Source organism: Takifugu flavidus, chromosome 20, assembly GCF_003711565.1.
Source record: "Takifugu flavidus isolate HTHZ2018 chromosome 20, ASM371156v2, whole genome shotgun sequence".
In the NCBI taxonomy this organism is placed as follows: domain Eukaryota; kingdom Metazoa; phylum Chordata; class Actinopteri; order Tetraodontiformes; family Tetraodontidae; genus Takifugu; species Takifugu flavidus.
The window spans coordinates 6,663,364-6,685,863 of NC_079539.1; the positions used below are offsets into that span (position 1 = coordinate 6,663,364).

Sequence of the window (22,500 nt, forward strand, 5' to 3'; positions counted from 1 at the left end):
GGACCAGCTCACTCTGGATCAGGACCAGGGCCGGCTCACTCTGGATCAGGACCAGGACTAGCTCACTCTGGATGAGGACCAGGGCCGGCTCACTCTGGATCAGCACCAGGGCCGGCTCACTCTGGATCAGGACCAGCTCACTCTGGACCAGGACCAGGGCCGGCTCACTCTGGATCAGCACCAGGGCCGGCTCACTCTGGATCAGGACCAGGGCCGGCTCACTCTGGACCAGCACCAGCTCACTCTTGATCAGGATCAGGACCAGCTCACTCTGGATCAGGATGAGGACCAGCTCACTCTGGATCAGGACCAGGACCGGCTCACTCAGGACCAGGACCAGCTCACTCTGGATCAGGACCAGGGCCGGCTCACTCTGGATCAGCACCAGGGCTGGCTCACTCTGGATGAGGACCAGCTCACTCTGGATGAGGACCAGCTCACTCTGGATCAGGACCAGGGCCGGCTCACTCTGGATCAGGACCAGGACCGGCTCACTCAGGACCAGGACCAGCTCACTCTGGATCAGGACCAGGGCCGGCTCACTCTGGATCAGGACCAGCTCACTCTGGATGAGGACCAGGCCGGCTCACTCTGGACCAGGACCAGGCCTGTTTCAAATGTTCCTCCAAACCTGTGGACGCTTTGTGTTCTGATTTTTACCATCTGGACTTTATGCTTCCACCCTTTGATAAAAGTGGGCGGCGGCGAGAGGACAGGCTCCGCCTCTCTGGTGTTGGAACCTTTCAGGTGTGAGTGACCTCATGACCACCCCAGTTTTCAGGGCCCCCACGGTCCAGGGTTTGACCTCTGACCCGAGACCCCGCCCACATGGACACCTGTCCGACTGATCCCAGCTGTCAGTGAAAGTGAGAAGGACTAAAAATAAAAATAACGGAATCTGACCGACGAGTCGGCGTGAACAGGCTGAGTCGGCGCCAGCCTCTGATTTGCTGACACGGCGGAGGTGGGCGGAGCTTCATCTCAGCGGACGAACTCCCTCCCAAACATCAAGTTTGAGTGTTTCAGGATGAGAATCGGCCTGTTTGTGTGATGATGCAACCCTGCGTGTGCACGAGTCCTTTCTTCCTGCGCTCCATGTGACCCCCCCGCTGCTCTGGCTCCGCCCATGTGACCCCCCCGCTGCTCTGGCTCCGCCCATCAAAGCCGTCCAGACCTTTTAACTCTTTCCTCGCTTGTCCAGCAGCTTCAACACGCACCTCCCAAACCGTCCCTGCGTCAGCGCCGCCAAGCAGGTTGGGTCCTGTCCTTGCTGACGGGGGCTGACGTGCTGGGGGGCGGGGGTGGGGGGCGGGGGTGGGGGGCGAACAGAACCCCCCGCAGGGTTCTGCAGGGTTCATCCATGTTGGGATTATTCTGTGAGGGAGGAAACAAACACTGAGGCCTGAAGAGACGCCGCCAACTGAGGAGGTTCAGGGAGGAGGAGTTGGACCTCCAGAGTGACCTCCAGAGTGACCTCCAGCATCAGCATCAGGAGAGAAACGGGGCGGAAGTTTGACCCGAAACATTCATGGAAACGCTGGTCGGAACGTTTAAAACCTAAAACTAGTTCGATTCAGGAATTTTGGGGCTTTTGAAACACAAACTGTCTAAAACGGCGACAGCAGACGTGACGGGACCAGGACGGACCGGGACCAGGACCAGGACCAGGACGGACCGGGACCGGGACCGGGACCGGGACCAGGACGGACCGGGACCAGGACCAGGACCAGGACCAGGACCAGGACCGGGACCAGGACGGTCCGGGACCAGGACGGACCGGGACCAGGACGGTCCAGGACCAGGACCAGGACCAGGACGGTCCGGGACCAGGACGGACCGGGACCAGGACGGTCCAGGACCAGGACGGACCGGGACCAGGACCAGGACAGTCCGGGACCAGGACGGACCAGGACCAGGACAGTCCGGGACCAGGACGGACCAGGACCAGGACGGTCCGGGACCAGGTCTTGTGCTGTGAAATGAAAAAGCAGGAAAACGGGAAGCAGCTGTTCTGGAGCTTGAGTCAGAACTTTGGAATAGAACACGTACCGGAGCTTCAGGCTTCTTCCTTTTAACCCGGTTCAGAATTTCTTCATTGGTGGAGTCGCCCCCCCCCCCCCCGTCAGGAATGTGGTTCCAATTAGCAGCTGAGGAGGGAAAAAGAGGGAAAGTTGTGCTGGAAGGAAACTTTTCCAACTTTTCCAAGACAAATGTTGTCATCGTGAAGCACGCGCACGTGTCAGAGAATCACGCGCACGTACTTTCACCTGTCTGGAACCTGCAACCTTCCCTCCCGATTTTTACGGCAATTGTGATGCGCGTGTGGGCGTGCGCGTGTGAGGGTGGGCGTGCGCGAGTGACGTCAAGCGCAGACAAAGGTCCTCTCGTGCAGATGGTGTCTGTCAGAGAGACGCGCGAGCTTGGCGCGGAGAGGCACGAGGACGCAGCGCGAGACGCGTCACGGCAACTCGGTGTGGAAAATTTCCGAGAAACCAACGAGAAGAAGAGGAACGAGGAGCCCGAACCGAACCGAACCGAGCCGGAGGAGGCGATGAGAGGCTCACCTGGCTCTGCGCCGCATCGCCGCGTCTCCGACGCCCGAGTTGCGTCTTGAGGAGGAATTTCGGGAACCCGGACAGAGCTCGAGTTGGACCTCCGGGACCAGGGAGTGGACCACGAAGCGAACCTCCAGCTCCACAGAAGAAGACGCGGTGAGTAGAACCGATCCGTGGGCTGGGTTCGGGATCCAAACGGGGACAGTTCCAGCGCGGATCACCGGTACCTGCCACGTAGACGCGGAGCTTTAGATTAACGGCGCGAGCGGATGCGTGACGCCGCCGCGCGCACCGTTATGTGGCGACCTGTTGCGCCAGAGTCGCGGTTTCTCAGCCTCTCTGGGGCAACATTTGCGGCGGGAGGGGCCGAACTAAAGGTGTTTAACCCCCGAACCGGCACCGTCGGCGGCAGGAGGGGAGCTGCGCCCTGGCCCAGAGCAGAACCCGGGCTGGTCCTTGAACAGAACCGGATCCAGAGAGCAGAGTGACCCGCGGCGGATTACAGCCTGTCCTCCTCCACTCTGGCAGGAACCTCCCCGAACCTCCAGGCTGCTTTCATTTGGGATCTCGCGTCTTTTTAGAGATTTAAAACTCATTTTAACATCAGAGATACGCCAGCAAGTTACCGAATCTCCGTTTTTATTGTTTCGAGGAGGGAAAGAGAAGCCGGAGGCTGAGGCTGCCGGTCCGAGCGTGACTGATAGTGCTAATCTTTGAGTGGAGACTCCATCGTCTCCGTCCTCTCGCGGAATCTTTGGATTAAAGGTCGGATCACGTCAACGGTTCCTCCCGGAGCGACGAGGTCTGTGAAGCTTTCGAATCCCGACGGATTCCTCACACCCGCCAAAAAGAAAACAGCAAAAAACGTCTTGAAGGGTTTGACTCTGACCTTTGACCTCCCAGCTCCCACCAAACAAGCCTCCCCTGCACGCCTTTCTGTCTCCATGGAAGACGGACGCTCCTGCCTCCTCCCCACGCCGGCCTGACATCCGTCAGGAGACCCAGTCCTGAAACCATCTGTGTTGTGATTCCTGAAGCCTCCTTCCTCCTCCCCCACGTCTGAGGACCCACATTCCACCCATTCCTCCTCCCAGCGTCCAGATTGTTTCCACATTCACGCAGGTAACGGGGTCGCCGCCCTGCTCGTCTTGTTTGCCCACTTTGTTCTGCTCATGTCAGCTGGACCTTCATCACCGTGGCGACAGCGTCGGTGGTCTCGCCACATCCTCTTTCTCAGCTGCTACCGTCACAAAAATTCACCGCTTCATCGTCTTTGGTTTCATGTTCGCTGCGTGTTCCTGTAATGTCAGCCTTCTTCGGCCTTCCTGTTCATCTAATTTACGTCATACAAGAATCAGTCTGATTCTGGTCGGTTTTTCACCACAGCGATGCAGCGGCGCTCTCTCAGCGGCGCTCTCTCAGCGGCGCTCTCTCAGCGCTTCCGTTCACCCCAGGTGGCCTCAGGTGGCCCCAGGCCACGCCCAGGTCCCACCCAGGTCACCCTCCATCAGCCCGACTGCAGCAGACACCACAGCTAGTTGCTAATCAACATGCTAGCTAGTTGGCCTGAGCACAGCACACTGTGGCGCTTATCTTTGACTTGGAGGAAACGCATGTCAGCCTGCAGATGATGGAGGGAAGTGGAAACACGGAAGTACCGAGAAAATAGAAGACCGGAAATGCAGGAAGTGGCGCTGATCGGCGTCTCACATGAGATGTTAGCCGGCGCCGCAGGACCTAGCTTGCATCATCTTCTGCTGATCCTCATCAGAAACAAGGTTCAGAACATTCGTGGGCCCCAGAACCAGCCCAGGTCTTTCTTCACTTCCAGCAACCCTCCATCCTTCTGACTCAAATCAGTCAAAGCTTTTTTATTCCATCCCATCTTTAATGAGAAACACATCTCCAACACAACACACGTCGGCCCGATCCCTGCGCTGACATCATCGAGGGAAAGTGTCTGGGACGGTGTCATGTGATCAGAGGACACGCCCGGGTCCACTCTGCAGACGCCCGTCCTGGCGTGCTGCACACGGTCGCGGCACTTCCTGTTGCGTTAGCGTGCGGAGGGTCAGAACTCAACGGGGGACAGAGGCTCCGCCGTGGCTCTCGGTGGAGGGTGACCCAGTAAAGTCTCCGTCAGACGCACGTCGGCCATCTTTGTCTGACCTTCTGCCCCAACAGGACGGTCGACTGTTGCACCAGGGAGAACGCGTTAGCGTCGCCGCTAATCTGCTTTAGGCTTCCATTTGAATGGGCTGCAGTGTGTGTGTGCAGCGTGTGTGTGCAGCGTGTGTGTGTGTGTGTGCAGTGTGTGTGTGTGTGTGTGTGCGCAGCGTGTGTGTGTGTGTGTGTGCAGCGTGTGTGTGTGTGTGTGCAGTGTGTGTGTGTGTGTGTGTGTGCAGCGTGTGTGTGTGTGTGTGTGTGTGTGTGCAGCGTGCGTGTGTGTGTGTGTGCGCAGCGTGTGTGTTTTATACGTCTTGTTTACACGTTTCTGAGGTCGTTTCCAGGATTACGGAAACGTTACCCTAAGTACCCAAACATGTGGAACAGATCATAAAGGAAAGCAGATTATTGGGCAGATATTTGCGCGATCGCCTGCTCGGCGGATAATAACCCGCTGGTTTCAGCTTGTCATCAGGCCTCGGTCGGCGGTCCCTGGAAGAGTTTATAGCAAATTCAGATGGATTTTACCCTTATTCCCGATTTTAGCAGCTGGAAATCGAATCTTAAACCACTGGAACACCCACCTCGATATCAGCGCGTCTGTCGCAGCCAAAATCCTTTTTAGCTTCATTTTCCCAAAACTTCCAGTTTAACATGAATCCGTGGACTCGTCGCATCCAACGACATCTTTCCACTGAAGATGTTTGCTTAAATTAAAAAGCTGCTACATTAACCGCCGCTAACAGCTTAGCAGCACCTCGGGCGGCCGCGTGACCACAGCAGCCATGACACTTCCTGTCAAAAGTGTCTGTTTCGTCACGGTTTTCACGAGTCAGACAGAATCCACCAGTCAGCAGGTGCTTTTGTAGTCACATGGTCTGTAGCCGCGGTCCCGCCGGTTCTGAGGTTCTGTTTCATCCGTCGAAGATTCTGACTCAACACGTCTCAATTTGGTGTTGGGAGTGAAGTTCGTGGCCCCCTGAGTCAACGCTGTGTGTGCGTGTGCGTGTGTGTGCGTGTGTGTGTGTGTGTTTCCTCTGCGTTCTGGGGTGGGCTGCTATGGAAACAATGGGCACGTTGTGCGGAGCGCTGAGGTGGACGAGGAGGCTGAGATGGAAGACGAGAGGAAGAGAAACGGGATCAGAATCTGTGGAGTTAAAGTTGCTGTTTGATCTTCTTCGTCTGAGTTTTGGCTTCACCTTCCGAGGGACGTCTCCTTCTTCATCCATGAGTTGTGCTTATTTGTTTTTCTCCCCGCTCCCTCGAGGCCTTCTCCCCCTCAGACTCCTCTATATTCACTCTTCTGAAAGTGTGTCTGTGCCTGGAGGACCTCCACAAGGACGGACGTCGGTGGACGTCTGGGCAGGAGGTCACTTGTGGTTGATGTGGGGGTGGGTTGACTTCAAAAACCAGCTAATTAGAGGTGAGCTGATGTCAGTGGGCAGGTCGGAACCTCCTCACGGCTGTTGAAGTCCACGTTTTCAGTCCCGGATCATCATCCAGCGATGATGAAGAACCCGAAGGAGCTCTCACGGGAAGTCTCCGGGAGCTGGTGGAAACCCTAACCCAAGACAAGATGGTGGACGGAGCAAACCAGCAGACGGACCCTCCAGACACCAGCCGGAGGTTCGGGCGGCCGCAGCTCTGCCTGTTTTTGGTGTGAACTCCAGAGGTCCATGTTCTGGATGTCAGTTGGTGAAGAAGCAGGTTCCTGCGGACGGGTGACGGACGGCCTTGGTTCTGGTGGGGTAATAAAGCTCCAGACACTTGAACAAACGCTCTCCAGACTAAACCTCCTCTTCAGGGTGATTACATGTCAGAGCTGAGGTGCTGCAGGGCTCCTCCTGAAGATTTGTTCCCCTCTGGCAGACGTTCATAATCAGGAGCAGATGATGGATCCACCAGGAGCTCCAGAGCTCTTCGGCTGCTCTCAACTTCTCTTCAAGTGTCGGCCGCTCCTTTATTTTATCGTCTTTGCTGCCTGAAGGCAGATCAACTGCTCACTGGTTCCACTGGTTCCACTGGTGTGTCTCAAGAGTTGTTGTGAACTTTCACACCTTCGTAAAGACACGACAACCACAACGACACTGTCACGATGAACCAGCAGCTTCCAGTGGAGCTCCAGGAGGAACCAGGACACTGCTGTTCTACAGACACAAAGAGGCACCAGAACATTTGCAGAGGAGTCTTGAGTCTGGTTGAAGAGAAAGGGTGTGTGTGTGTGTGCGTGCAGCATGTGTGTGTGTGCGTGTGCAGCGTGTGTGTGTGTGTGTGTGTGTCTTAATCCAGTATGTTCTGAATCAAGCTCCAATATTCGTTCTATGACCTCACCAGTGTGGATTCCAGGGTGGTCCTCTCTCTATCTCTCTCTCACACACACACACACACACACACACACACACACACTGGCTGTCATACATACACACTTTCTTCATCATGCATTGCTGAAAAGAATAAGACGAGTGTGTCGACTCAAACACAAGTGTTTTGTTCTGTCTTTTTCACACCCACATGTAATACACTGGAATTATTTCACACACACACACACACACGCACTCACTCTCTAAAGTGTTGTGGGAGGCCCAGTGACACTTCCTGCACTTTTGATGACGCTGTTCCCTCCAGATGTTTAATGGAAGTGAGCTGTGGATGACAAATGGAAGAGCTGAGCGCTGGTTTGTGGTGTTAGCGGTTCCGGCTGCGGGTTTATCCTTCGCTCTGTTACGAATGGCTCTCTAACTGTTGTCTGGACTTGAGTAACGATTAGAAACCTCTGACTAATTAGAAACCGACCGCAGACATCAAAGATAAGCCATCACAAACAGCAATCTGATGCTAACCTCTGCTCTGTGCTGTGCTATGCTGAACACACAGTAACGCGTGCTGTACCGCGGCTACGGTCAAAGCTAACCCTCCAGATTACTTAACGTGTATCACGGCTGTCGAAAGAGAGCGTTTCCAGGGAGATGCCTCCCAGGAACGTTCCTTCTTTTCCAATCAATGGAGAGTGTCCTTCATACCATCATAGTTGGGAATTCTACTGAAACTAGCACGCTGCTAGCTAGCTTAGCTAAATGTTATTGACCCATAATGTTGTGTCTTCCATGGAATCATTGCCATTGAAGTCAGTGGTAGTTAAAGTTTTAGTTGTGTTTTATGACACAGGAAGAATGTGGAGGGTGAGCTGCTGTGATACTGAAGCTGTTTAAACGGATTTCACCTCTGTTGCTCCATTTCTGCCCTTTTAAGCTTCATGGATTATTTAAAGCCTTCAATTATTCACAAAGCTGAACTTCACATCAATCTGGGACCTTTAATGAGTTCACATACATTCCACGTTGGAAGTGACCAACAGCTGAGCTGCTGTTCAGTGTTGGAATCTCCCAACGCCAGCGGGACTGGACACGCCCCTATCCCCAGACACGCCCCTATCCCAGACACACCTGTTTCCTGTTTGTGTTTAAGAGGTACAGCGTCTCTGGAGGCTGGAGGCCATCACACACACCTGCACGCTGTGAGCACTGTTTGTTTGTGTGTGTGTGTGTGTGTGAGTGTGTGAGTGAGTGTGTGTGTGTGTGTGTGAATTCTGCTTTAAAGCAGAAACTCTCATAAAAACACCACCGGATGGAATTAGCTTCATATCACACTGGGGTTCATTCACCCCCAAACACACCCCCAAACACACCCACGCACACACACCCACACACACACACCCACGCACACACACCCACGCACACACACACACACACACACACACACAAACAAACAGTCACGCACACACACACACACACTTCACACACAGCTTCAGCTCTGCGTCTCTTCTTCCAGAGCGTGCAGCCATGGAGGGCGAGCAGTGCTTCTACAACGAGACCATCGCCTTCTTCTACAACCGGAGTGGAAAGCACCTGGCCACGGACTGGAACACCGTCAGCCGGCTGGTGATGGGCCTGGGCATCACCGTCTGCATCTTCATCATGCTCGCCAACCTCCTGGTCATGATCGCCATCTACGTCAACCGGAGGTTCCACTTCCCCATCTACTACCTGATGGCCAACCTGGCAGCTGCTGACTTCTTCGCCGGGCTGGCCTACTTCTACTTGATGTTCAACACGGGTCCGAACACGCGGCGCCTCACCGTGTCCACGTGGCTGCTGCGCCAAGGCCTGATCGACACCAGCCTCACGGCGTCCGTGGTCAACCTGCTGGCCATCGCCATTGAACGCCACATTACCGTGTTCCGCATGCAGCTGCACACGCGCATGAGCAACAGGCGCGTGGTGGTGGTGATCGTCATCATCTGGACCATGTCCATCGTCATGGGCGCCATCCCCAGCGTGGGCTGGAACTGCATCTGCAGCCTCGACACCTGCTCCAACATGGCGCCGCTTTACAGCAACTCCTATCTGATCTTCTGGGCCGTGTTTAACCTGGTGACCTTTGCCGTCATGGTAACGCTGTACGCCCACATCTTTGTCTACGTGCGCCAGAGGACCATGAGGATGTCGCGGCACAGCTCCGGTCCGCGCCGCAACCGGGACACCATGATGTCCCTGCTGAAAACGGTGGCCATCGTTTTGGGTAAGAAACACTCACTTTCTGTTAACCACAGTACCGACCACAGTACCGACCGTCTGTACCGACAGTCTGTACTGACCGCCTGTACCGACCGTCTGTACTGACCCACTGTACCGACCGTCTGTACCGACAGTCTGTACTGACCGTCTGTACCGACCGTCTGTACCGGCCGTCTGTACTGACCCACAGTACTGACCGTCTGTACCGACCTGCTGTACCGGCCGTCTGTACCGACCCACAGTACCGACCCACAGTACTGACCGTCTGTACCGACCGTCGGTACTGACCCACAGTACCGACCGTCTGTACCGACCGTCTGTGCCGACCCACAGTACTGACCGTCTGTACCGACCCACAGTACCGACCCACAGTACTGACCGTCTGTACCGACCGTCTGTACTGACCCACAGTACCGACCGTCTGTACCGGCCGTCTGTACCGACCCGCAGTACCGGCTGTCTGTACCGACCGTCTGTACCGACCCACAGTACCGACCGTCTGTACCGACCCACAGTACCGACCCTCTGTACCGACCGTCTGTACCGACCCTCCGTACCGACCGTCTGTACTGACCGTCTGTACTGACCGCCTGTACCGACCCTCTGTACCGACCCACAATACCGACCGTCCGTACCGACCGTCTGTACTGACCCTCCGTACCGACCCTCCGTACCGACCGTCTGTACCGACCGTCTGTACTGACCGTCTGTACTGGGCTGTCCACCATCAGCAGGATCTCTTGTTGGACCCGGCTGATCCAGTGTCTCCTTTGGATCCATCTGTTGATTCTGTGTCTCCAGGCTGATTTAATCGCACATTTAAAGTCAACAGCAGCACAGAGAAACACGTGATTCGTCTGTGTCCTGCTAGCATCGCTGTTAGCATCATCTCGGGCACCAATGGAGCTGTTGCCACGGTAGCATCATCACGTCCAAGCATAAAGATATCGGAGCCTGATAGCTTCACCATGCTAAGCTGCTGTTGTGTTCTTCTTCTGCTGTTTCTGTTTCTGTGTGGATGCGGATCAGATTTTGATCTCGAGCGTTTCAAGCCGTGTTTCTGTGGGTCTCCAGTGGCGTCCAGAACCAGCGTCCAGAACCAGTGACCATTTCATGTCAGACTCCTCCTCCAGTGGAACCAGTCAAGCTCCTCCTGGGCTGGAATGACGGCAGCAACGTAGCAGACCTGAGCAGTTAGGAGAGGAACGTGTGGGAAACGGAATAGTGCAGCCTGGAAGCAGGAAGTGTTGGTCCCAGACAAAACATACCGCAGGATTCCACGTGATTCCCCGGGTCCTCGCTGTGTTATCTCACCCTGTGGCCTCTGTTGTCTTTACTCTGACGTTAATCTAAAGCAGAAGGGTGTTAGCGCTCTGCAGGGCGGCCTTCCAAGGCTCCGCTGGGGAAAGTTAGATCCTGCTGTCGTCCCGGGAGAGGGGAAGACGTGGAAATACTTCATTTACCTTGGAAGTTGTAATAAGCGAGTAATAACGGCCCAGTGTGAGCTGTGCTTTACATGATCTCATCTCTTTCACACCGGGAGGCGACTTCATCCCGACACACATTTAGCTGTACAACCCTGGTTTCCTGGTTGGAATTCCTGAAGGGCTTTTATTTGTTGTCCCGGGCTGCGGGAGTCGGGCTTCGGATGAGGGTGTGATGTGTTTTCCTTCAGTCTGGAATCCGCCGTTTCTGAGTGAGGTCATTTTTTTAACCGTTGAGGAGAGTGCTGTTGGAACTACTGTCCGCTGACGCTCCGGGGACGGAGACCTTCTCCCACGGCAGCAGTCGTCCTTATCATGTGGTCGACACATGGCGAGCAGATGATGGCAACTGGTCCCGCCACCTCGCCACTTCTGGGCGCTGGAAAACCGGACGTGGGCGATTCCTCTGGAGGGAGGAAAGAGGGAAGACAGTTGGTCACACTCTCTTTCACATGCACACATGCGGACAAAATTCCGCTGGCTACGGAAGAGAGGGACAAGAGTTCATCTGGAATCTCAAACTTCAGGATGTTTTTGATGTGAATAAAAGCCAGACGAGGGTCACAAACATGTGGAAACATTTGAGAAACGTCCGCGGCAGCGCTGGGATTAGCATCCACGGCTAATCTCCTCACACACTTCCCTCCCGTTCTTCCTGTCTGGTTCACTTGAAGCCTCCTGACGAGGGTCAGCGTCCGACCGTCCGGACCGTCCGGACCGTCTCCCGTTCAGGAATTTGTTTGAATGACACCGACAGAGTTGCTCAGATTAGCGCTCCGATTAGCTCGAGTCAGGTGCTGCCGGCTCTGTGAATGAGTCCATTATGGAGAAGCTGCTGCTCTCCGTCCCATCCCAGACAGCCCGGAGCGCCGGGACATACCAGCGCCGACACATGGCCACAGATGCCGCGTCGCTGACGGACGCCAGGACATCACCGTCCACGTTTGGTTTTAGGAGAAAACGAAGACAACGGAGACAGAAGGAAGAGAAAAGAGGAGGAAGAAATGACGGAGAGTCTCGGAAAAAGGGAGGAAGGCCGCAGATTAACGGGAGCTGGAATTTAATACCGAGTGTCTATTTGTTCTCTTCAACCATGAAAGCAAATGTACATTAGTGGAAATGTGAGACGCGAGACAAAGTGCAGCTGCAGGACAGGACGTCTGCTGATGGGTTGGAAGAAGCCGGAAGTCTCTGAGGGACGGACTCAGCTGAGACACCGGAGACGCTGCAGCTCTTCGTCTGTTGTCCCGGCGTGATGGCGAGCGCCGAGGAACAGGCCGTTGTGACACGTGTAGGAGCGTTAGCGTGTGGCGCTTCAAAAGAAGCCCAGAAGGTACAGGCTCCGCCCACCGCGGGACTCTCAATAGGCGGTTTGAGACTAGCGAACTTCTGGTCTTTTAAGTGCCTACTTCCCAAAAAATGGGCGGGGCAAGTGCACTTCCTGGAGACTTGGAGCACACTTGGCAGGACACAAGAACCGCCGCCTGCTGAGACAGAGCCCCGCCCCCTGTTAGCATCAATGCTAGGCGTGAATGGGCAGCCATCTTGGACGCCGTTAGGCTCACCGTCCATTAGAGGCGGGGACGATGACCACGAGGTCGTTCATGGGAACCTTAACGCAGAAAAGTCTCAGATGTTTCAGTGAAAGTTGGATCTTTCAGACTTTCTCTGGTCGGGGTCGTCGCATAGCTGGGGAGTGAGGTCAGGGCGCTGCCGCTGCCGCTGCCGCCGCCCAGCGCTAACAGATAACAGACCTCCGTGTCAATAGGTTGAGAGTTTAATGTCTCCCGCCTTGTTCTGCTGAACATGACCCCCCCCCCCCACCCCCCCCCCACACACACACACACACACACACACGCTCTGATGATTACGGATGTGACGGAGATGACGCCGATGATGATGATGATGATGATTCAGGATGGGCCGGTCCTGGTACCGCCGCTCCAAACCGGTCCCGCCGGGCCTCCGAGGACCCTAATGGAGGAAAGCTGGATTTGGCTGAAGTTTGAGGAGGTCGCGGTTCCTCTGGGTGATGTTCTGTGACGGTCCGAAGGGAAGCCGCTGTGGCTCGGCGGTTAGCAGCGCCGACGGTCCAGAACCTTTTCCATTTGTGGGAGCTTGACTCTGTTTCTCCGTCTTCCTCAGGTGCCTTCATCGTCTGCTGGACGCCCGGCCTGGTCATCCTCCTCCTCGACGTCTTCTGCTCCACCTGCAACATCCTCACCTTCGAGAAGTTCTTCCTGCTCCTCGCAGAGTTCAACTCGGCCATGAACCCAATCATCTACTCGTACCGCGACAAGGAGATGAGCGCCACCTTCCGGCAGATCCTCTGCTGTCGGCGGCAGGAGAACGTCAACGGAGCGACGGCGGAGGGCTCGGACCGCTCGGCGTCCTCCGTCAACCACACGGTGCTGAGCGGCGCGATGCACCACCACCACAACAACGAACACTCGGTGGTATAAAGGCAGAGCGGCTCCTCCGAGCTGGGAGGGGCTAATCTGGGCGGGGACAGCGAGGAAGAGCTGGACTACAGGAAGGAAGGAAGGAAGGAGGGAAGGAAGGAAGGAAGGAAGGAGGGATCTGTGGAGGTCCAACAGACTCGGAGAGGCCGTTTCTCTAGTTCCTTAGTTAGTTCTTTGTTAGTAAGCGTGTTGCTGTGACGATGCTGATATTTAAAATGAATCTGTGACGTGAAGGTGATGCCAGTGGACCCTCCTCTTCCTCCAGGTGTCTCTGAGGTTTGTGGTCTCAGAGGTCAGGAGGACGTTCTGCCTATTCAAACCTTTCCTGAACTGGGAACCTTGGGTCCTCTTTGGCTCCGACTTTAGCAAATTTTAAACCACATATCTGAATGTTTCCTCATCTCTGGTGGCTTTAGGGGCCTTTAGGTGCTGGTGAAGGTCGGCGTGGAACATCTCCAGGATGTTCCTGGAGCGTGGAACATCCTGTGGAACATCTCCAGGATGTTCCTGGAGCGTGGAACATCTCCAGGAACATCTCCAGGATGTTCCTGGGTCGCAATAATCGCAGCCATCCGAACGGAAGCTGCTTCGTCCTCATCCTCCCTCACACATCTAGGAGATCAGGTGACCCTTGACCTTTTCTGGACATTAAAGCTCTCCGGTGAATCTGTTCCAGGGGTGTTTCCATGGTGACGGGGGGACTCCTCGCTGTTTAATAGTCCACATTTAGGACGTGTGACTGGACCTGCAGCCACGTTTCTGTGAAGTTGCCGAGTTTCCCTGAAATGTTTGAGATTTACTCCCTTTAAATGAGTTGTGAGGCGCCTGCGCAGGTTTCCCAGGGTGCATCTGGCAACTGCACTGACTGTTTCAGGCCTTAGAGCACCGACGAAACATGTTAGCTTAGCATTGGTGCTAGACTGGATCCAGCTTAAAACGATGCCTTAAAATGTCCATTTGAGAAATGTTGATGGATCTATGGGACCAGAGGTCACTAACTAGTTACCAGTCAGAAGGGGCGGAGCTAAGCTGCAGCTCCGTGATGGACTGAGCTACGTGCTAATGGTGGGAAGCTAGCATGTTGGCTCATGGGTGAGTGGAGGGAAGCGTGAAGAGGGCGGCAGACACATTTTTACTCGTAATTTTCTTATTTCTAAGTGCTCCAAAACGGATATTTTCTATTTTTACGGTTTAACCGTGGGTGATGGGAAAATCCTCACCGCCTCCGAACCAAACGCATGAAATGTGTTAAATAATCTGTGTGTTGTCACGCCCAGCTTGGCACCAGACCCCCAGTGACCCTTACTGGGGGGCCAGAAGGTCAATGAGGGGATGAAGGAAGACTGAAGGAAGTTGTTTTAGTTAGCGGAGAGTTTGATGGAACTCCCACGTGATGTTGGTTGGATGGAAACCAGCAGTATAGCTCCGAGAACATGCGCTTCCTGTAGCATCCAAAGCTAATCAGGGGTGTCTACAGAGGCGTGGTCACATGACCCCTGCTGCAGACAGCTGAGTCGACCTGCCGATGCTGCGGCACGCACGACGACCCCCCCCCCCCCCGGTGGAGTCAAAACACTTTCCAGCCAAAGAATGTGGACAGACGCTCCGAGCAGCTGACAGAACAGCTGGAATCGCAGCCCGAAATGCAGGCAAATGTTTTTTCCCGGAAGTGAGATGTTGTTGCTGTGGTTTCGTCCAAACGTTCCCGACACGCCGAGCCGATCCTTCACACAGATGGAGATTCTCCAGCTTGGAACTTGATGCCTGTCGGCCTTTTCAGCGTTTGCTGCGCCTTTACACTGTAAAAAAATCCCATTTTTGTCCACAGTTTTGTGATCTCCATTCACGTGTCTTAATCCTCTCGTGTATTTACATTTCGGGGTTTCACTCCTGTTAGCGGTAGCAGGGTTGCTAAAGTCCAAGCTAATACAAACATGGATTAAAACCTCTCTCTTTGTCCCTAAATCAGGTTAGAAAACAGCACCTATGTTTACCAGTGCGTGGCTCTGGTGCACCACTGTGCCTGTACGTGCACAGCACCTGTATATGAAATATGGTAATCCTCATTAATCACCAAGGGAACGTGTGTGTAAATGTCTCCTGTATTATGATGCTAACTCCTCCTGTTGTGACGCGTATTAACTCGTATCCAAGCATGCGCTGCCTTCCACTCCTCCATAACGAGTGAATCCACTCCAGCGTGGCGTCTGCTGAACGTCTGGCCACACCCACAGGTGAGCGGTCACACCTGTGCAGGTGATGTTAACGTCCTCTTTAACTTTGTAATGTTGAACCAATATTCAAGCCAGTATTAGTTGTTTTTTATAAAATAAACAGCCTTAAAAATGATGCAACTGTAGATTCTTAAAGGTTCTATGAAGTGATTCTATGAAGCAAATTAAAGGGAACATGTTGAATCTCCTCTTTCGCCCCCTGGTGGCCGGCTGTATTCCAGCTCATTAGCCCCGCCCCCTCCTTAATAAGCTCTTGTTGACGTTTGTTCTGGTCCGTTTGGGTTCATTACTTTGATTGTTTGATCAACAGCATATTTTGCTTCCTTTTTTTTGTACAGTTGAGGAAAATTGTCTTTATTTATGTCGACCATTTCAGTCGACTCGCGTATCGTCCACTATAAACGAATCATTTTAACGGCAAGTAAATAAAGATATTTACATGAAGCTGAAGCCTTTTGCTCATTAATGGAAACGTGTTGCTCTCGTTACTGGCCGATTAAACCAACCGATGAATTCATTCATCCGTCCTGACATGTCACTGCTGTGTTTATGTTTATGTCCCAGGCTGATACGGAACGCCGCTGAGGCGCCGCGGCCATCGTCTGAGGGCCTTGAGCGTGTTTGGACGTCAGAAAGCCTTGACTGTTCGCAGAAACGCCTCCGTGTTTATAACCGCTCATCGTGTCGGGCTGATTTGTGGTCGTCAGGGTGATGTTAGAAGAGCTGTGCAGAAACATCTCACTGTTTATGCTGCGCTGGCTTAAGGTCTGCTCGCTCACATTAGGAGCGTAAACACTGAGGCTAGCATTAGCAACCATACCGTGTTAGCTCTGAAAGGCCTTGAATGTCGCTGTGCTGTTGGTGGATCGGAGCCCCGCCCACAGGTCCCAGCGGGAGCTTCATTTTAAACCTGTTGTCTTTTGGTTGTAAACGCACATAAACAGCGTTTATTGTTGTTATTCTGCGTTGGGACTGTAAATCCAAACGGCGGCGGCGTGCTGCAGACTGGCGCGCTGCAGACTGCCGTGTAGCCGCGGCGGCGGCGCGCTGCAGACTGGCGCGCTGCAGACTGGCGCGCTGCAGACTGGCGTGCTGCAGACTGGCATGCAGCCGCGGCGGCGGCGTGCTGCAGACTGGCGTGCAGCCGCGGCGGCGGCGTGCTGCAGACTGGCGTGCAGCTGCAGCGGCGCGGCGTGTCTTTGCTACTACCGTACGAGCTGCTCAGTGTCACGCCGGTGTTTTTATTGGAAAGACTTTTCAGCGGCTCTGTTTATTGTTCCAGAGCTTTAGCGAGCGCTAGCCTGCAGCTGACTGATATATGTCGGCCACTTCCTGTTGCCGGGAAGCTCAGCCAATCAGAGGCTGACAGGAAGCTCAAACGCGGCGTTGCTGAGTGACGAGGATGTCAAATCGTCGTCTGCGTGGATTCTTCCCACGATCGCGTGTGACGGCAGAATTAGGGCTTGTTTTTGAATGTTTCTCTACTTTTATTTGATGGAGTTTAGCAAAGTTCACATTCTCGTGTTTTATTCGTTCCTCCCGAATCACCTCTCAAACTTTGTGACGCTCCGAATATTCAGGCGACAAAGGTCGACAAAAATGTGGTCGGTTATCAATGGAGCAGCCGGACGCTATCGTGGCCAAACAGGAAGTGAGTTTCACTGCAGAATAAATCAACAAACACTGAGAATGTTGTCGAGCATCGACAGGAAGTCCATTTAGATAAAAAGGTAGAGAAGACGCGATAAAGGCGCCATGAAAGGGATGACTGCTACATTTATGGACATCTTTTCATTCTCTGTCTCTGTTCTTTGATCTTTGCCCTCCATTTCCCCCTCAAAGTTCCTCTTTTTTTATAGTTTTAACGATTTGAAATTCCATCTCAAACAATATTGCCCATCTTTTTTCATAAAAATACCATTTAAAATGTTCCTTAGAGAAACTATTCCACTCGCTCACTTCCTGTTTTCTTCTGTCCTCCGTATGAAGAATTATTGATCTCATTCATCATCAAAGTGATTCTGGGAGGAATCGATGACACGAGGAGGAGGAGGAGGAAGGGAGGAAAAGGGAGTAACACCAACAGGCCAAACACTTTAAACAGTTTATACTGCACACACACACACACACACACACACACACACACACACACACACACACACACACACACACACACACACACACACACACAAGCTCTCCATCTCTCTGGGGACCACCTGTACGCCCCTCTTGTGGTCGTCAGCAGTATTGCAGGTAGGCCTCATTTCTCAGGGATCATTTTTGAAGTTCAGATTTAGGCAAAAAACATAAAATCAAATTCTTTAATTTACTAAATTATTCACTTTACAGGTTTCAAATGATAAAAAAGTTCTGATTATTGCTGTAATCACTCAATAACGTATCACTCCGAAGGATCAAATGTGGAGTGACAGAGAACACAAAAGACAAACATTTGAAATATAAAATTACAACTGCATGATAACAAACAAGCGTATGGAATATTGGCCTAACGTTAGCGGTTGTGAGCCAATAGCCAGCCTCTGTAGCCGCTCGCTAACGCCCCCGCCGCTCGTTGAGGCGTTCCTGGACACAGAGGGAAGCACGTGTCTTAAAACTGGACGTTTTATATTCGTCTCTTCAGAAGAAAACCTGATCAGAAAGAATTTAAAGTCCCTCGGAGGGCGACTGTTTCAGCCCAACACGTAAGAAATAGAGAGAATGCCCAGAAGTGGAATAACAGTGCGATCACCTGTCAACAGGACCCCTGGTGCAGGACCCGCCTCCTGCACCAGGGGTCCTGGGACAGGCTCCAGCCCCCCCCGCGACCCCGCGACCTTACAAGATGGAAGGATGGAAAACAGCACTGGTTTAAAGTGCCGACGTGGAATCAGAAACAGTCCCGAGTTTTCCCGCTTCCTTCTCTGCAGAAGGTCACCGGACCAACCACCACGTGCTGGTCCGAGCTCCACCAGGTCGACCTTCTGTTCTCTGGACTTTGTCCTGCTCGCTTCCTGCTCCGAGTCCACATGGCGTCTTCCTGTCGTGATGTGGATTTATGATCGTCTGAGTCCGAAGGTGTCGTCAGTCGGCCTCGGCGTCCACGCTCAGCACGTTCTGGTGCATCCGCTCCAGGATCCTGTGGATGCTGCTGAAGCCGGGCCGCTCCGACGGCTGGCTGCTCCAGCACAGACGCATCAGGTTGTAGAGCTCCATGGGACAGTTCTCGGGACAGGACAGGATGTGACCGTCCCTCACGTAGTAGATCACCTCCTCGTGGCCCATCCCGTAGTACGGCTGCATCCCGTGGGAGAAGATCTCCCACAGCACCACGCCGTAGGCCCAAATGTCGGATTCCGTGGTGTAGCGGTTGTAGAAGATCGACTCCGGGGGCATCCAGCGAATGGGGATGGCGTCGTTCTCGTTGGCTTTGTAGTAATCAGCTGAGTAGATGTTCCGGGAGAGGCCGAAGTCGGCGATCTTCACCACCATGTCCTCCCCCACCAGGCAGTTCCGCGTGGCCAAGTCTCGGTGGACGAACTTGCGCTCCGACAGGTACGCCATCCCCGCCGCGATCTGCTTAGAAATGGACAGCTGATCGGCGCAGGAGAGAAGCCCCGCCTCCAGCTCGGACGTGAAGCTGCGACCTGATAGGCTGGCCCGGCTGATGGTGCGCAACGACCGGTTGGGGGATCGGCGGCGAAGGAACTCGTTCAGGTCACCGTGGGCCATGTACTCGAACATCAGGCACATAGGCTTGCCCACCGCACACACACCTGTGGGAGGATACAGACAACTGCAGTTTACGACCTTGACTCGGGGCTCCTGAAGGCATCGCTGGTCTCTCTAGTGGCGGACTGCGGTACTGCAGCTGAGCTGTGCGTTTGTTAGGACGTGTGTGTGTGTGTGTGTGTGTGTGTGTGTGTGAGTGTGTGTGTGTGTGTGTGTGAGTGTGTGTGTGTGTGTGTGAGAGAGAGAGAGAGAGAGAGAGAGGAGTAGATACACGGGATCGAGCCAATAATGCAGGATGCTTCTGTTTTCGCATGGTTATTATTAGCCGCTGGGGTAATTAGAGGGAGCTAAAAATAAAGAAATCCACCTCTCTGGTTTCAGGAGCTCCTGATACGTCACAAAAACTGTCTTTGTCAGCCCGTTGATGTCGAACACTGGAGCGTGAACTGAAATTTTCCATCTACTCTGACTGTGTTTTATATGGCCAGATGTTTTCCTGGAAGGATATTTGGAGACCAGCTGTTTGTGTTAGATTAGATCGGCTGAACTGGCCCAGTTTGATGTTTATGGTGGACGTTTGTTTAGCTGTGGACAACAAGGACACAACAGCAGCCAACTGGTGCTGTTGGCTGTTTATTTTGGACCTCTTCTTCATTAAAGATGGAGATCTGACTGTTTCCAACACACACACACACACACACACACACACACACACACACTCACCCAGTAGTTTGACAATATTTGGATGGTCAAACTGGGCCATGAGCGCCGCCTCTCTCTGGAAGTCATTCTGCATGTCAGCTGATGCCTCCTCCTTCAGCATCTTCACAGCCACCATGGTGAAGGACTCCATCGGCAGCAGGCCCGGAGCTCTGCAGCGCACACACACACACACACACTCACACACACACCTCAAAGGTTTGGAACCACCAGTCCTGCTAACGTCACCCTCTCACCTGGCCTGGAACACGCGCCCGAAGGCTCCTTCTCCGATGTCGCGGACGTACTGGATGTTGTTCCGGGGATACTCCAGGGCCAGCAGCTTGGAGTTGAGCAGCAGGGGGACCCGCTGGTACATGGGGTTCGGGTGGAGCCGGTCCAGCAGCAGCTCTGAGGGCAGCGCGCTCAGCGTCGGGGTCTCCATCACTCTGCAGGGGTGAGGGCGGAGTCAAGGGAGAGGCGGAGCCTCAGGGAAGGCCGACAGGTGTGACTTACCTCTTCCTGTTCCTCCACTGCTTCCTCTGTCTGCGGCAGGCGAGGACGGCGATGGTGAAGAGGACGGCGGCCGCGAGGGTGGACAGGACGATGATGATGACGGACATGGAGTAGGCTGGGTAGGACACGGTGGTGGGGGGGAGGACGCGCACGGTCTGATGGGGGCCCGGAGACTCTGTCTTGACCACTGACAAACAGAGACGGATGAGATCAGGCTGGTCTGACCCCCCATTGGCAGAAGAGTCGGCAGAAGACGGCACCTGGAGCCACGCTGGTCTCGCCACAGGGAGGCACTGGGCAGAACTCCCAGCGAATGTTGGGATTACTGGTGTAACACCAGGGTCCCTCGCTTACCCCCCCGGGGTTCCTGCAGTAGTTCCTCGAGTTCCTCAACTCTGGAATCACATCCGCAGACAGTCGGTGCTGGTGAGGGAGCTACAGAGGGAGACAAGGAAAAGGGTCAGAGGCAGTGATCCAGTGTTAAAGTTCTTCTTCAGGTTCTTCTGAGGCTCTGAGCTGAAGTCTGAGAACGTTCCTGAGGGAAACAACGTGTTTCTGGAGCATAAACACTCCACATCTGCTATCTTCATGAGTCAGGACTTTTCTCTCCAGGGTGCATTAGTCTGTGATCCTTTCTGAAGAAACCTGCTCTCAGGGTTCAGTTTTCACACACTTAGAATGTTGACGCAACCCCTCAATTCAAGGAAAACAGCTTCATTGCTCCCGCCACGTCTTCAGTGTTTCAGGAGCGAGAAGATCTCACCTCTGCAGCACATCATCTCCCTCCTGAAGAGCCCTCCACCTTCTGGTCAATCATCTCACAACTTCTCTAAAAATGTTCTTTAGAGAACTTTAATGAGCTGAAAACCAAACCAGACTCATAGTTTATGTCCATCATCCGCAGCTCTGATTGGTCTGGTTGTTGTGTGTGTGTGTGTGTGTGTGTGTGTGTGTGTGTGTGTGTGTGTGTGTGAGAGAGAGAGAGAACGTAACACATCTATGAAGTCAGAAACCAGCAGAAGGAGCAGATCTTCACGTTGGAGAGCGAAGATCTGCTACACAAGAGCAACTGTTGCTCTGCTGCTGCGTATGCGTGTGAAAACTAATTGCTTCCAGAGGCAGGATGTGACACAAGGAGCCCCTCCCTCTCTGCTGACCTGGCACACACACACACACACACACACACACACACACTCACACACACTCACACACACATGTTCCCTGCAGCCCAAAAGCCTCTTTATGTTTTTATGGCTTTGCTGAGTGAGAGGGTGTGTTAGGGTGAACTGTTGCTGCTCCCCTCTGCTGTGTGTGTGTGTGTGTGTGTGTTTGTGAGTGTGTGTGTGTGTGTGTGTGGGGGGGGGTTAGGGTTAGTTCTTTTGAGGTTTTCAGCAGCCGTTTCCCAGACTGCTTTGCGGCAGGAGTTGGGTGGGTTCTGATTCTGGCTGGAAGGTTCTGATCACCTGATGGTTCCAGGGCTGGCACGGCGTCCCCGACCGGGTCACGTTCACGCCGCCCTGGTAGAAACGACCTCGGTCGCTGAAGCAGGTCGCTGGTGCAAACAGAGAGGATGGAGTCAGGGTGGAGGAGGAGGAACTCCGGTGGTTTATGGATGTGGCTGCACTCACTTGTGATCTGGTCCAGCTTGAGGTCTGAAAGGAGAGACACCAGGATGAGTTCTGGTCTGGTTCTGGTCCAGCAGCACCACAAACATGCCGGTACTGCACGCCTGCTCTTGCTTCACATCAATAATCCAATAGTTCCTCTACACTTCCAGGTTTATTCTGGGAAAACCTTCCCGATTCAAGTCGGTTCAGTCGATCCAGTTTGTTCTGGATCCAGTTTGTTCTGGAAGAGTTTCGTTTGTTGCCCTCTATGATCCAGAACCAGCTGGTCCTACGTTCTGACCAGACGTACCTGCGAAGGGGACGTGGGTGCAGGCGTTGGGGTCCGCCTGAAGACTCGGTAAGGCCTGACAGTTGGGCACCAGGGAACTGGTACCGCTGGACCCGGTCCCAGAGCGGAAGAGGCCGGACTGGGCCGAGGCGCCGCCCTCCAGGACCGCCCACTTCCCCTGACAG

The 22,500-nt window shown here is 53.9% G+C and overlaps 2 protein-coding genes across 3 annotated transcripts in view; one reads left to right on the forward strand and one right to left on the reverse strand.

Moving 5' to 3' along the window:
- The first annotated feature begins 2,343 nt into the window (after window positions 1–2,343).
- On the forward strand, window positions 2,344–15,919 carry lpar1 (lysophosphatidic acid receptor 1). Of its 2 annotated transcripts, XM_057018671.1 has the most exons (4): window positions 2,344–2,711; window positions 3,208–3,677; window positions 8,550–9,299; window positions 12,925–15,919. In XM_057018671.1, the coding sequence occupies exons 3-4, from the start codon at window positions 8,561–8,563 to the stop codon at window positions 13,239–13,241; spliced, it is 1,056 nt and encodes a 351-aa protein (XP_056874651.1). In that variant the 5' UTR covers window positions 2,344–2,711; window positions 3,208–3,677; window positions 8,550–8,560; the 3' UTR covers window positions 13,242–15,919. The 2 variants fall into 2 exon arrangements, with proteins under 2 accessions (XP_056874651.1, XP_056874649.1); XM_057018669.1 differs by lacking the exon at window positions 3,208–3,677 and having other exon boundaries at window positions 2,357–2,711.
- A 1,863-nt stretch (window positions 15,920–17,782) lies between these two features.
- Window positions 17,783–22,500, reverse strand: part of musk (muscle, skeletal, receptor tyrosine kinase) — a 10,409-nt gene continuing 5,691 nt past the window's right edge. The window contains exons 10-17 of the mRNA XM_057018676.1: window positions 22,337–22,500; window positions 22,048–22,071; window positions 21,883–21,971; window positions 20,680–20,854; window positions 20,420–20,606; window positions 20,161–20,352; window positions 19,928–20,076; window positions 17,783–19,248 (exon numbers count right to left, since the gene is read on the reverse strand). The exon at window positions 22,337–22,500 is cut by the window's right edge and continues 30 nt beyond it. Coding sequence (XP_056874656.1) covers window positions 18,557–19,248; window positions 19,928–20,076; window positions 20,161–20,352; window positions 20,420–20,606; window positions 20,680–20,854; window positions 21,883–21,971; window positions 22,048–22,071; window positions 22,337–22,500 — 1,672 coding nt within the window. The 3' untranslated portion in view covers window positions 17,783–18,556. The remainder of the gene's footprint in view (window positions 19,249–19,927; window positions 20,077–20,160; window positions 20,353–20,419; window positions 20,607–20,679; window positions 20,855–21,882; window positions 21,972–22,047; window positions 22,072–22,336) is intronic.